Genomic DNA, 15,066 nt, shown 5'->3' on the forward strand with positions numbered 1-15,066 from the left:
ATTACACGTGGCTTTTATTTTCCTCTCTTCTGTGTTTTCCAGACTTTGCATAAGGAACCTATGTACAGATACTTTTAAAATGAAGAAAAGCATCCTTTAAAACATGAAATCATTTACAAAAAATTTTTTAAAGATTTTTCAGAAGGATTAAACAGCTGGAAGCTTTGAATGAGGTGTCAGTGGATGGGTGGTCACACCCGGCACTCACCTTGTCCATGGATCTGGAGGGGCAGAGCCGGTACCTGTGGCCCCGGAGACCAGTCAGGCACCGAGTGGTGGTCCCCGTGTCACACAAGCAGTGGCCTAAGCGAGTCACGGCGGGTAGTGGGTGGGATCCGGACGCAGGGGCGATGGGTGGCCTCAGCAGCCCCCGTCCTCAGGTGCCCGTCTGAGACTGCACGCGGGGCAGCTCCTGCCCCCACCGGCCTGCAGTGACCGTGCAGGCCATCCACGGGTGTGGGGTTGGGGTCGGACTCACCTCAGCTCTGACGTGTGGCCCGTCCTGTAGGATCTGATTGTCCATGTGAGGGATGTGAGCCACCCCGAGACGGAGCTGCAGAAAGCCAGCGTGCTGTCTGCCCTGCAGGGCCTAGGCCTGCCCGCCCCGCTCCTGGACTCCATGGTGGAAGTGCACAACAAGGTGGACCTGGTGCCTGGGTGAGCCAAGGACCCAGTGCCGGCTGAGCATCCCGTTCCCCAGGTGTGGCCAGCAGGCGGGCAGGGGTGATCTCAGGACAGTTCCTCGTTCCCAGCCTGGGGTTTGCCTCCGCCTCTGCCACCTCTTTTCACTCTTCCATGTCCTAACCATCCGGTGGGGCTGGTGTCTTCACCTTGCACCAATTAAAGTGTCACAAGCCGGCTGTGGGTGGGTGACAAGGGGACCCTCTTCTCGACAGGTCATCCCTGAGGCTGAGCCGGGTTTGTGTCCTCTCTGGGTCTGTGTCCTACCCTGGCAGGTACAGCCCCACAGAACCAAACGTCCTGGCTGTGTCCACCCTCCTGGGGCATGGGCTGGAGGAACTGAGAACTGAGCTGGAAGAGGCGGTTTTGAGAGCCACCAGGAGATGGGTCCTCACCCTCCGTGTCCGCCTGTCAGGGGCCCAGCTCAGGTGAGCGGCCTTGGCGGGCGGGAAAGGGTGATGACCTGGGTCCCAGCGCCAGGCCCAGAACTGGGCCTTTGGGTGTTTGGGGAGAGCCACAAAACAGGCAGAGCACCCCCAGCTTTAGATGTGCAGGCATCAGCTGGGATTATTTTTTTAATTGATTATGCATATTCATGGAGCACAGAGCTATCCCCTCCTGTGCCCAAGAAGTGATGATCAGATCAATACTCTCAGTGTGCCCCTCACCACAAATTGCAGTTATTCCCTGTGTCCCCACCCAACCTCTCCCCAGCTTCCCTCCCCCTACCCCCCTCCACCCTGGCAACCCTAGGTCTGTTTTCTGACTCTGCAAGTAGCTGGGATGTTTCTGAAAGGACCTGAGCTGTGTTAATGACTCAGCCTGCGTACACCAGGTGCCTAATCTGTGCTCATGGACATTCTTGGGCTACAGGCTGTAGCTCCCTGAGCAACACAAGGAGGTCTGAGCAGGGGCTTGGGGGTGGCTAGGCTGTCCTCCAGGGTATTTATGCTGAAACTGACCAAATGGGTGGAGGGTCCTCACCGTCTTCATGGAACGTGCTTCTCCGTCCCCAGCTGGCTGTAGAAGGAGGCAACTGTGCAGCAGGTGGACGTGATACCTGAGGACGGGGCAGCCGATGTTACAGTCACCATCAGCAACGCCACCTATGGCAAATTCTGGAAGCTCTTTCTGGAATGAAAAGACACCCTCGGCCAGCGAATCACATTTTTCCAGCATCAGAGCAGAGCAGGCCACCTCCGCCTGTGTGTGCCTGGGCGTCTGCTGCCAATGACGACACCACGGTGGGGCTGGTGTCACCTCGGAGTGGGCGGCTGGAGTGTCAGCTCTGAACCATCCAGGCCAGCCATCAGTGCGTGGCAAGAACTGGTTTCCCTCTGGGATGTTTCAGTGATGAGGTATTAAAAGCTTTGTTCTGAGGCGCCTCAACTGGCATTTCTAGTTCTTTCAGCGCGTGCTGGGCACCGGGTGTTCACGGACTCAGAGACTGCCCTGCTGTCCCCTTGCTGGTGTCGAGACACAGCCCAGAAAGCTCCCCACAAAGGTAAAAGAGAAAGAAAACAGTTGTATTATTGGAAAAGCAACAAACCAGGAACACCGCTAAGAGATCGCAGAGACAGAGAGAATCTCACCTTCCTAAATGCAGGTGGATACAGCCCATCACATACACATCCATTGTCTTTACCCAAAAGAAAAGTGAAACTACTTGCATCTTTTCAAGGAGTGGGAAATTACCTCTTAGAGCAAAACTCCAACGAAGGCAGGGAGACAGGGCCCCACTTAATGCTCACGTTGCACAGGAGGCTTCTTGGCTCCTGGGAAGACATTCATGGGATGCACAGCTGGCCCCAGGCTCATTCAGATTTTAAAGTGATCTGCAGAGTCGGAGACACTGAGGGAGCCCTGCGATGGCACGTTTTCCTAAGGAAATGCCTGAGAGAAGTCGGGTAGTGTCCTTTTTCCCTTTTGGCACTAAGGAAAAATCGTATTTTTTTCTTAGGTTTACATTCAACTTATAGTGGTCAGTGTTTTTGAGTTCCAGAATTCAGCATTCAGGGATGAGTTAAAAAAAACAAAAAGAAATCTCTACCCCTTTCCTGAGTGTGTGAATGGGGTGCGTGTGAACTTCTCCAATGGCGGGCCAGGTGGCCCTGCTGTACACACAGCCCTGCCAGACACACGGCCCCTCCTGTTCCTTCCCACTCCCCCCAGCTCAGTACCTGTCCTTCCCACACCTCTCACAGGTGAGGAGAGTAGGCTCCAGGGCTGGGGCCGTGTCCTGGGACCCACAGGTGAGGACAGAGCTTGCGCATGGTCCCAGCTGCACCCTCTGTCTAGCCCTTTGCCCCCAGCCTCACAGGGTGGATGACACGTGCAGGTCGCCCAGGCTTTACTAAGTGGAGCAGAACAGCCCCCTCGTCTGGGACAGGGACCAGTAGGTGAGGAGACCACTGAAGGCCTCAGGACTCGGTGGCTGGAGACGGGTGCTTCCCCCAGCCCATCTGGTTCACTGGGCTCTGCTGTGGAGGAGTCACTTCACCGCAACTTTGGAGACTCTCCTGTGGGCTGTGAAGCATCGTGCTTGGGCAGTGCCTCCTGGGGGCTCGTGGGGTACAGCCCACCGCTTGCCAGCCTGTGGCCATCCAGGGGCTGTGCCCACTGTGCTCCTAGGAGCTCTCCCAGACACCCCCTCCTGGGACTTGCAGGGCCAGATGGATCCCGAGACCTCTCCTCATCTGCAAGGCCAGCTTGTCCTCCCAGGTCTGGCTCCAGACTGTGTCTGGTCCTGTCCAAGTCTTCCCTGTCTGGGTGAAACAGGAATGGCCGCACGGGGTCTGGTCTCCTGGCTGTCCTCCAGCACCCACCTGGCCACTCTCGTGGTCTCCACCCTGACTCAGACACTGAGGGAGAGCGTGGCCCCCACTGCTTCCTCAGGCACAGCCCAGTGAGAGACCCCCTGCAAGGAGCTCGGCAACACAGGGGCCTTCATGTGGGAAGAGAGAGGGTCTCAGGGAGCCCAGAGGGGAGGGTGGGGGCCTCAGGGAACCCAGGGGACAGGGTTGGGTGTCTCAGGGAGCCCAGAGGGGAGAGGGGGGTCTCAGGGAGCCCAGAGGAGAGGGTGGGGCACTCATGAAGCCCAGAGGAAATGGTGGGTGTCTCAGGGAGCCCAGAACAGTGGGTGGTGGGCTTTGTGTGGGATAGGCACAGGTGTAGCACCCCATCCTTCCCAGCTCCCAGTGTCTCCAGTCTCCTTGCTTTGCTGCTGGGCCTGTCCCTTCCCAGTTCCTCAATCTGGCTGTACCAGAGCACTGGGGTCCTGAGAACAAACCCCGTTGGGTGGGAGGAAAGCAGGACTCAGAGGAGGGGGTCTGCGTTGGGCTGATCCCCATGGGGGTCCCTCTCCCGGATCTGTCACGTGACGGGTTGCGAGAGAGCCCGAGGTGCACCCGTGTCACATAGGTCCCCTTGCAAACGTTATCGGGTAGTGACACAGAAGCTGCACTGTCTGCTATGAAGGCGGGAAGGTGGGCCAGACTCAGCCCTGCACGGGGCTGGCGTTCTGTGCACAGAGCAATGGAGTCCCTCCCCGCCGGAAAGTTCTTTCTGACAGAGCATGTCTCTTTGAACTCAAAAGCTTCAGAAGTTCGTCTTTAAAATTCAATACACAATCTTTACTTAATGTCCCCATGGCGGAGCTTAAATCATGCAAAACTCAAAACTTTGACCCAATCCTTGAGTTTCTATGACAAAAGTAACCTGAGGAGGAGAGAGGCAAGATTTTATTGTTTTCTTTTAACTCTGTGATCTGAAAAAAGTGTTCAATCAAGGTAACATTTTCTAGATTCTTCCCATGGATTATTCTGAAATCTACCAAAATTGTCTTGGCTGTTTCCATGGTCACAAAAACCCATAAAGACATTTGACTTTAATTTCTTTTAATCTCTGGAATTAAACGAGTCATGCTGAATAGCACAGACGACGGAATCATGATACGGGTTTAGTGGAAACACTGGCCAGTGTCACAGACTTATCCTTAAACGTGTTCCTTCATCTCCATCGTGCTCTTCCTGAGCATCAAGCTTTGGGCTGCTGGATCCAGGAAAGTCATGGGTCTGAGGTAGCCAGTGGGTGGTGGCCCATGAGTTTGTCCTCCTGGATTTCAGGTACCTTCATAGAATCATCGCAACTGGATACCAAAAGTATAAGCAGATTTTCCTCTGGAGAACGACTAATTGGATTCCAAACAACACACGTCAACGTAGATTAAAGAATTATTTTTAAGACTATCCTAAGAAAACCTGTCTTGTTCCAGAACATGGACAAACAAGAATCCCTAGCTGGGTACCGTCTTACGAGGGAACTGGAAGAAAACTTATATCTGGTATCCATTATGTGGCTGAGAATTTAAACCACCAGCTCTGAAAAACTAGATGTACAGAAGGAGGTATTTCTGTGATTTTGGGATTTGTGAAACCTGGACCCCTCAGTATTGGGAAGTGAAGCAAAAACCCACTTGGAAAATGTCACATCACCCAAGGACGGCAGGCCACAGTGGGGGAGTCTCATTTGTACCCGTTGGCCTTTAAGTTTGGAGGTGACCAACTGCCAACACAGGCCAATGCCACTGAAAGAAGAAATTACTTCATTAATCAAGAGGATGGGCCCGTCACCGCACACGGGGCTGTGGGGAAAGCCCTGGTGTGTGTCAGGAGGCAGGAAGGGGCGACGGAGAGCCTGGGTCACAGCCTTTGCTGGAGCTTCCACAGGAGGGGAAGGCAGGCTGCGTGGACAGCTCGGGGCTGGTGAGTTTGTAAAACCACAGTGGGCTTCTTGCTGGGGGTCCTCTGCTGGCCTGATACCCAGCCCTGAGGTGACTGAGGGCAGGGAGATACTGGCTGGGGGTGTGACAATTAGGAAAAGGGGCTGCACAGGAGCAGGGTGCTCTTGAGCGGGTCGCTGGCTACCTTCAGGAGTTTGCTGGCCCTGGGAAGGGCAGTCTCTTTTCTCATCTGTAAGGCCCCCAAATGCCAGAGCATCCAGAATATGAAATAGGAAAATGTAGTTAATACAGCCGGCCCTGTGATGAAAGGTGCCAAACAGACAAAAATGTAATCTAAGAAAACACAGAACAGGCAGAAACGTTGGAAAACTGACAAACCCACCGTGGCCTTGGAGGAAAGGGAAGAGTTACTGGCAGGCAGAGAGGGTGGGACTGCAGGAAGGACAGGTGGGCTTGCATCTCAGCCGGCAACTGGGGACACCTGGCGGAGGCAGCGCAGCCTCTCACCTGGAGGGAGAGATGGGTGGACAGAGGAGGCCCAGGAAGGTTACTGGAAGTGGCAGGTGAGAGAGAAGACGTGAGAAACAGCTGTGACAGCGAGGTCACAGCATGGCTGTGGCACGGGGGCCCAAAATACCTGTGCTGTGCCGCTCACACCTGTGTTCTTACTCCTGCACATAAGAACAGCACAGGGAGGCCCGGGGGACACGTGAGGAGCGTGTGTTCGACACCGATCTCGTACACGGCCCGTCATCCTCATCTGTGTAAGTCCTCATACATCTCATTGAATTTGTTCCTATGAACAGCTGGAAAAGCCAAAGCAAAATAGCGAGCACCCAAGAATCCCCTTGGCCTAGGGGAACAGTCTGTGATTTCATCAGAATTAAAAATAGGTAACCCTCGTTCTCTTTTAAAAAAATGTGTTTCTCGGTAGGGTTTCAACCCCCTTAGTCCTACTCCGCCAGCATCACAGTCGTGAGCACTTTAAGGAGCGCCTTGTCACTATTCAAACGTCACTGCACTGTGGTGCTCTCGAAAGTGATCAGGTGAAGGACACACTTGAGGGTTGTCATTAGCACCCACGCCACGGCCGCGGTGGTGGGAGAAGCCCACGTTTACAGGTGAGTCGCGTCTTCCTTTGAAGGTGCTGCCGCGTAGTCATCTTTAGCCATCAGCATGTACATTGACTCCATCCCGCGTCGAAACTGGAGGGTAACGAGGGCAGGTGGCAGGAGGCCGTGCTGGCCTCGCCCCAAACTCCCAGACCCCTGCTCTTACCGGTACTTGGCCGAAACAAGAGCGCGATACTTGAAGGATTATGGTTGAATCTTCGACCCGCCCCGTACTGAGCTTCGTCAGCACCAAAGCAGCTTCTCGTTGAGTCTGATGACGTCACTGACGAAACTGTCCGCGCCGATGAAGTCACCCGCGATGACGTTGGTGCACTGTGAGCCCGGCCCCGGGCACTGCGCTCGGACCCAGGTGCTCAGGTACGGCACTTCGGGCACCGTCATCTTCTGCAGGGACTCACACGGATGCACCAGGATGTATTCCAGGTTCTCCGTAAGGTTAATGCCAGCCACAAACAACCCGCCTGAAATAAGGAAGTGGTAGAGCAATTATGCGACACACGCACGCTGCTGCATATGTCCCGTCTCACACTGCCACCGTCACCCGCTTGTCTTCCCCATACTCATTTCAGAAGTTAGAGTTCTGATGGCACAATGCTCAGCAGAGGCCTCATATTAGTTGGACTTCGTTACAGAGGACGCTGGCCTGACCATTGGCCTCAAAGATGTCCACATCCTAATCCCCATGTGGTAGACAGAATAATGTCCCCAAAGATGCCCACGTCCTAATCCCCATGTGGTAGAATAATGTCCCCAAAGATGTCCACATCCTAATCCCCATGTGGTGTACAGAATTATGTCCCCAAAGTTGTGCATGTCTCAATACTTGGAACATATGAATATGTGACTTTACTCGGCAAAGGAGACTTTGCAGATGAGATTCAGTTGAAGATCCTGAGATGGGAGATTGTTCTGGATTATCTGGGCAGGTCCAGTGTCATCACAGTGTCTTTATAGGAGGGGGACAGGAAGATTTGAATACAGAAGAAGAGTAGGTGACATGGAGAAGGAAATAGGTGGAGAAAAGGAGACTCGATGTGGGGCCCTAGGCCAAGGCCTGCTGTAGCCTCCAGAGGCTGGAAAGACAAGGAAACCCATTCTCCCTGGAGCCTTGAAAGAACCAGTCCTGTGACACCTTTTGTGGATTTCTGACCTCTGGAACCTTAAGAGAATAAAGTTCTCTGCAAATGGTTTTTTCATTCTTATCTCCAAAGTCTCGAACCTTGTCAATTACATACACGTGAGAGGGCGAGATAGTAAAACAGCAGACAGTTGCTCCTGGTCTGTGGTGCCTGGTTTTGTGCTGTTCCCTCAGGACCCATCTCTCCTGGGTCACGCTTTGCAGTGTGAACAGCAGCACGTTGGGGCTGATCCAGCCCAACCCTAACCCTGTGCTGTGCGGGGCCCTTCATTGCTGCAGGCCTGTGATTCCTGCCTCTGAAGGACCCAAGATGTGGTTTGCAAAGCTGCTGCACCAGACGGACCCCAGTGGGTTTTTAAAAAATTGAGGTGAAATTTACATACTATAAATTCACCATTTAAAAGTGACCAATTCGGTGGGTTTTAGTGCATTCACTATATGTGCAACCACCACCTCTAACTAGTTCCAGAACATTCTCATCACCCGAAAAGGAGACCCCGTACCCGTTAGCAGTCAGTCCTCATTCCCGCTCCCCAGCCCCTGACAACCTGCTTTCTGTTTCTGTGGATTTACCTGTTCTGGACATTTAATGTTAGTAGAATCCTACACTGTGTGGCCTTTTGTGTCTGACGTCTGTCACTGAGCATCATGTGTTCAAGGTTCATCTACGCTGTAGCAGGTGTCAGAGCCCCGTTCCTTTTCATGGCTGCATAGTATTCCACTGTGTGGATACAGCACACTGTCTACTCACTCAACCCCAAGGGCCACCTGGGGTAACTCATCCCTGTAAACGTCCTGGGCCCCACCCATGACATAGGACCAGTCGATTCCAACGTCCAGCCAGGTTTGGGACCGCATTCCGCTCCCCCGAAATCCCATCCTCTGGAAACTTTCTCATCACTGTGCTTGACAACACTGACCAAAATGGCCACAACATCAGGAACTCCTTTCTGTAAAGACAAACCACTGATCAAAGAACCACAGAAGGGCAGCACTGAGCACAAAACCCACCAAGGTGAACGGTTTTAGTGGAAACACTGGGGCAGGTGGAGCCGGCTGCAGGAAGACTATGCTGGCTGGCGTCTACAGCCCTCCAGCCCCGGTCCCTCTGTGCCTCTGTCCCTCCGTCAGGTGTCCTTGCACCCAGTTGTGGAGCCCCTCTGGCCCATCACATTACTGGCTTGGGCAGACAGGGATAACACTCGCATGGTGTTAGCATGACAGGTCAGTGCTGGGTTTGTTTCAAATGCAGTTGTAGATCACGCTGGCTCAGAGGAAAAGGCCAGAGGTGTTTGCTAAGTGTGGCCCAAGCAACAGCACACAAGGCACCAGGCCACCTGCTACTGGTTCATAGTGAGAATGATGGTGCCCCAGGTCCCTGGAGACCCAACAAGTCCAGCGAAGTCTGACAAACCACTAAGAAAAAGGGAAACGCAGTGGATAAAACAGGCAAATGGAAAAAGAAATGCACAAAAACACGCGAATCCCATGCCAGTCGTCACTCAGGGCAGAGGCCAGGCGCGGCCACTGGGAAAGGACGTGGGGACATTGAGCGTGTGAGGGGCTGGGGGCCTGGAAGATTCTGCACAATGCGTGTCACCTACCATGGTGCAAAACAGGACTCTGGGTGGGGTTTCGTCAAATCATGTCACATGCATGAGCTACACACAGATGAGCAGCGAGGAAGGTCACAACCAAATAAGATGTTAAACTTGATAGCAGAAGAGAGATGTTGACACACAGAGATTGAGATAGAGAGAGACAAACTGGGAGAGGCTGAGAGATAGAGAGAGAGATGGAGAGACGGAGAGAAAGAGAGACAGAGATAAACCGAGAGAGACAGAGAGACAAAGAAACTGAGAGAGACAGACAAAGAAACTGTGAGAGACAGAGAGACGGAGATAAACTGAGAGAGACAGAGAGATGGAGATAAACACAGAGAGACAGAGAGACAGAGATAAACTGAGAGAGACAGAGAGATGGAGATAAGCTGAGAGAGACAGAGGGCGTGACCCGAGGTGGCACCGTCAGGGGCCAGGGCCAGGGCCTCGCATCTCACCTGCAAGAGGGACTGCGTCCTGCACAGGATGCTTTGAGACTAACATGCTCAGGTCTGTACAGGACTTAGCAAGCGCGTGGTGTATACAAATGTGCATCAAATACCAGTCCTTTGTAAGCATGTGTGTGCTATGGCGTCTGTGGCATGTTTCTGACACTGCAGATCAATATGGAGTGCTCGTGTTTGTGCCCTGGAGCTGCAGACTAGCAGCTGCCGAGCAGAAACGGGCATGTGGGACTGAGAGGGAGTGAGATCTTCCCACGCCTCAGCACTGGTGTGATGTGTATGTGTGTACGTGTGCACACATCACACTTCAAAAAGTTCTTGGGAAAACTGAATTGAAAGACAATATGAATCTGCGAATTTTTTGAAGTACTGTCATGTATACACACGCGTATGTACATGTGTGAGCATGTGTGTCCACACACACGTGCACATATACGTAGACATGCACATGTGCATATACATATGTGCACACCACACACACACACACACACACACACACACACAGTGACATGTATCACACACACACACACACACACACACACACAGTGACATGTATCACCTTTAAAATTCTTTCACTCAAAACTGAAAGCAAACGTGTCCCCAAGACTGCAGAAGTGTGTCACTGGCCTCAGTCTGGCCCTGTTCAGGAGTAGCTCCAGGTACCTGGGCGGCCGCAGCTCTTCATGCCCTCCAGGTAGCGGATCAGCTCCTGCACCTTCACTTTGTTGCCCCACCAGTAGCAGACCCCCGGTTGCAGCTCCCTGTGCCAGCTCACGGTGTCCTCGTCCTCGTAAAAGATGATCACCTGCTGGCTCCGCGCCCACAGCAGGCGCAGCGTCGGCACCTCCTGGAAGGGACAGAGTTTCTGGGTGCCAAGTGAGAGGCACCCACAGTGCGTGGCTCCCACACTCTGACCAGCCCACGATGCCCACCCCAAGCCCCCAGGACCCGCTCTGAGACCTCTGTTAGCGATTCCAACAACAGGGAAGGTTGGTTTCCGCTGCAGATGTCCCTGTCAAAGGACAGAAAGTGTCTCCCGAGGCGGAGACTCCCATTTTACTGAGGGGTCTCCACAGCAAGGCCTGTCCTCTGTCAAGACCCCAGGCAGAGAGGGTGGGAGGGCAGGGACCCCACGCCTCCTCTGGGAACTCTCCATAACAGAACGTCCTGCGGGCTCATGGCACCACCGTCGTCTCTATTTTATCACCAAAACCCGCGGGCTGGGATGCTCTCCTTGGCCTTAAAGACGTCCTTGGAGAAATGCCACCCATAAAATGGTTTGAAATGAATGGTAACCTCGACCAAAAATGGACATAGATTTAACTTCTCAGGCTTTCTGGAGACTAGGGGAGAGAACCCGCCCATCGCCACCATGGTAAAGGGGAAAATCAGCACATGATGGAACTGTGTGGCCAAGTGAGCTGTCTCTCCCATTCACACTGGAAGTCCTCACCCTCGGTATCTCAGAGTGGGACCTTATGTGGAAGCAAGGCCATTGCACATGTGATTCGCTGAGATCGCTGCACAGTAGGGTGGCCCTAAGTCCTGTGGGGGTGTCTTTATAGGAAGGGGGACACGGGGAGAATGTCGTGTCCAGTTGGAGGGATCCTGCCACAAGCCAGGTGCCACCAGACGCTGGAGCAAGGCTTGGAGCCCCCTCTCTCAGCGCGGTCTGGGGACTGTGGCCCTGTGGCCTCTGGTCTCAGGCCTCTGGGTCCACAGCTGCGAGGCAGACACATCCCTGCCGTTCACAGGAGGCCCCAGGAGACCCACACAGAGAGCACCCCGCAGGTTACGCAGAGTATCACGACCCTGCAGTTACTTCTAAACTAGTAACAGGCACAGCCTGAGGTGTAGGAGACACAGCTGTGAACCTGCGTTGAGGCCCTCCCTGCTGTCTGTGACACTCCACTAACACTGCTGCTGCCATTGAGCAAACTTCCCATGTGCAGCCGTCCCCACCAGGCCAGCTGGGCCCACTCTGCACGTAGGAGGCAGGAAGACCCCACTACACAGCCCCACACCCACCAGGATGATCTTGGGATCACACCTGGGTGGGGGGGCCAGGGAGCTAGTCTAGTCTGCAGATGACACCCCCCACCCTCACCAGGAGAGATGTGGGAGGGACGTTCACCCCCCGTAGGCACAGCAAGTCCCCAAAGATGTTCTGGATGCAAGTGACCAGGTACTTGTGCAGGTCTGTGCTCAGGCCCTGAAAGTTCCTGCAGGCTAGGGGGACCACCTCCCGGGTTTGCTTCTCCAGCCATTCCGAGATCTCCGTGAGCGTGTCCTGGGAGGCTAAGGGTGGGGCGCAGTCCTTTAGACATTCCCGGGGGCTCCAAGAAGACAAGGAAACTCCCCCTGTGGAGGGGCTTCCAAGGACAAAACTTGCTCCACAGATGTGCCAAATCACGTACAAGGAAATAGATGAGGCACACGGTCTAGCAGAAATCACAGTCAGGCCATCTGGCCAGGGCTCCATGGTTGAGGGAGGAGGCGGGGGGAGCGCAGTACAGCGGGAGAAGGGTAGAGCAGGAGCCTTCTGGGTGGAGAAGTGTGCATGTGTGCATGTTTGTGCATGCATGTACATGTGTGCGAATGTGTATGTGTCCATGGGTCTGTGTGCACATTTCTCTGTTCACATGTCATTCCCATGTAAATGTGAACACGTGCATAGGTGTGCATGGGTGTGAATGTGTCTGTGTATGCACATGCATCTATTTGCATGTGTGAACATGGGCATTATGTCTGCATGTGTATATATGTATATTTGTGTGTGCATGTCTGTGTGTATGTCTGTGTGCATGTTTGCATGTTTGCTCATGCATGTACATGTGTGTGAATGTGCGTGTGGGCATGTGTGCGTGCATGTCTGTGCGTGTTTCCAGGTACATGTGCATGTGTGTGTGCTCGTGCATGTCTATGACTGTGCATGTGTGCGCCAGTGTGCACGTGTCTAAGAGCTCACACATGGCCATACACAAGGTGCTGCCTGTGCAAAGGTGTGAGGTCTGGAAGCTACAGGGAGTGAGCAGGGCCTGCATGGGCAGAGTGGGCCCCAGGGAGGGCACCTGCAGACCCAAGGGTCCTGGGTACACAGCAAGGGCACAGGCAGGAAGGTGACTTCTACTGAGACTCTAGTGCTCCTCCCGCAGCAAGTAAGAGCGTGAACTGAGAACAGCGAGACGAGCCTAATCTGGGGGCAGGGAGGCGACTCTGCACACTGCACGAGCTGCTCGTCGCCCCACCTCCCGGGCCCAGCCACACCTCTACCAGCGAATCTCCCGTATTGCCCTGGGGAGACCTCATTCCTGGTGTGGGTTTGTAAAATCTCTTTCTGTGCCAAGCCAGCATCCCTGGGCGTGTTGTGTGAGTGGAGACGTATTGTTTCAAGTCTGCCATGGGCTGGGTTTCCTGGGGTGGAGATGGGCTCCCAGGGATAGGGTAGTGGGAATTGCTCATGAAGCAAGAGAGGGACGATCTGTGTCCTGGGTCCCTTCTGTGCCCCTTGCAGGTGCAGCTTGCCTGGGGATGGGACTGAAGTCCCTGGGGAGGGACTCAGCTGCAAACCAACAGCGTCAGGAGTGCCTGGTCCTCAGGGGGCCTTCTGGTGCTGAGTGTCCTGCGGCTGCTGCAGCAAACGACCACAGTGACCAGGTTAAAACAGCACAGAGGAATCACCTTATGGTTCTGGAGGCCACACACCCAAAATGCATCGCAGGGCTAAGGTTAGGGTCAGGCTGTGGCAGGGCTGGGAGGCTCCAGGGGAGGCCATTTCCTCCTTTTCCAGCTTCCAGAGACCCAGCATCGGGGCATGTGGCACTTTCCTCCATCTGCAAAGCCTGTAGTGCACCATCTTTAATCTCTCTTGAGTCTGACCCTCCTGCCTCCTCCTCTGAGGACCCTGTGAGGACCTCGGGCCGCCGGTTAAAGCCAGGACTCTCCCTCATCTCAGCTATTCTATTTGATTGCAACTTCAGACTCATCGGCCACAGGGTCATGTGTTCACAGACTCCAGGCATCAGGACACGAACATCTTTAAGACATTATTCAGTGACCGCAGGGACTTCCCATGGCCTCTGCTGTAAGAGCTAACTTTTGTCTCTAACTTTTGTGTATACAGTTTCTTAAGGAAGGAAGATTTAAATTTTTGTTTATAAAGTCAAATCTGTCTTTTCCTCTGTGGCTTTTGCATTTACTATCATCCTTAGAAAGGCTCACCACAGATTTGCCTCTATACTGTCACAGAACTCTCTTATTTTACCATTTTGATCTTTAAACATCCGGTAACACATTTAGATGCAAAATAAAAGGCAAGCGTCTCACTTGGCCTTTCCGTCCACTGATCTGAAATGTCTTCTTGTGACTGTGTTAAGTTCTTAGAATTATATCCACTTTTAAATTCCACATTCTGATCCCTTGGCCTACGGAATCAGTGTGATGGTGTTTTAATTATTGCTGCAGCTTTATTAATATATAGCAGTGGCTCCCACAGCAAATCTCCTTTCTTACTCCTCCCCCCCCCAAAGTTTTCTAGATAGTCTTAACATTTTTAAATACAGATAACTTGAGGGTTATTGCGTCGGGTGAGAGAAGCGTCTCCGGAGGGCCTGTGTGGGGCTGGGGGACAGTCTGGGGTGGGAGGTCTCTGCCCACGGGGAGCTCCCTCCCAGGGTCTGGACGTGTCTTTCTGTCCATCCACATCTTCCACATTCCTTACCGATGGCGCCTGTTTTCTGTATCTACATGCGGCAAATTGTTCAACTTATTTCTACGCATTTTATATTTTATTGCTGTTGTAAATGGAGGGGGTAGTTTTTCATTGTGCTTTCTAACTGGTAAATTTTGATACAAATCATATATTTAAAATTATTAGCAGCCATACAGCATCATAGTGATTTCTAAGCATTGTAGACAAACTCACTTTTACCCTTTCCTGCTGCCTTGGGACGGGGCCGTCAACACCACGGCTCCTGCAAACCTGCATCCCATGGATGTCTCCCAGCAGCGCTGCAGTCACCAGCCCACCCCACACACCCCATACTGTGCTGTGCCATCTGAGACGCCCCCTCTCAGCAGGGGGAGTGCGAGGAAGGGGAGCCGGGACCTCCTCGCCCTTCATAACAGGGACAGCAGTTTAGTGAGGGGCTGCAGCTCCAGAATTCTACCTGAAAATAAGCTCTTTACACTGAAAACGTTGTTTGCATAGCTGAGATTTCCAAAAGGCAGAGGCATTAAAGAGATGAACGGCAGCCTCGTATCAGGTGATGGAGTGAAGACACGCTCCCTTCATGAAAATCAGCCAGTG

General features: G+C 53.3%; 1 protein-coding gene across 1 annotated transcript; it reads right to left on the reverse strand.

The window, feature by feature from the left end:
* Nucleotides 1–6,777: 6,777 nt before the first annotated feature.
* On the reverse strand, nucleotides 6,778–13,708 carry LOC134369038 (PI-PLC X domain-containing protein 1-like). Its single transcript, XM_063085247.1, has 4 exons — nucleotides 13,582–13,708; nucleotides 11,893–12,056; nucleotides 10,422–10,605; nucleotides 6,778–7,016 (listed from the first exon to the last, which is right to left on the reverse strand). The coding sequence occupies exons 1-4, from the start codon at nucleotides 13,706–13,708 to the stop codon at nucleotides 6,778–6,780; spliced, it is 714 nt and encodes a 237-aa protein (XP_062941317.1).
* Between the last annotated feature and the right edge of the window lie 1,358 nt (nucleotides 13,709–15,066).

This window comes from Cynocephalus volans, unplaced genomic scaffold, assembly GCF_027409185.1.
Source record: "Cynocephalus volans isolate mCynVol1 unplaced genomic scaffold, mCynVol1.pri scaffold_35, whole genome shotgun sequence".
Classification (NCBI taxonomy): Eukaryota; Metazoa; Chordata; class Mammalia; order Dermoptera; family Cynocephalidae; genus Cynocephalus; species Cynocephalus volans.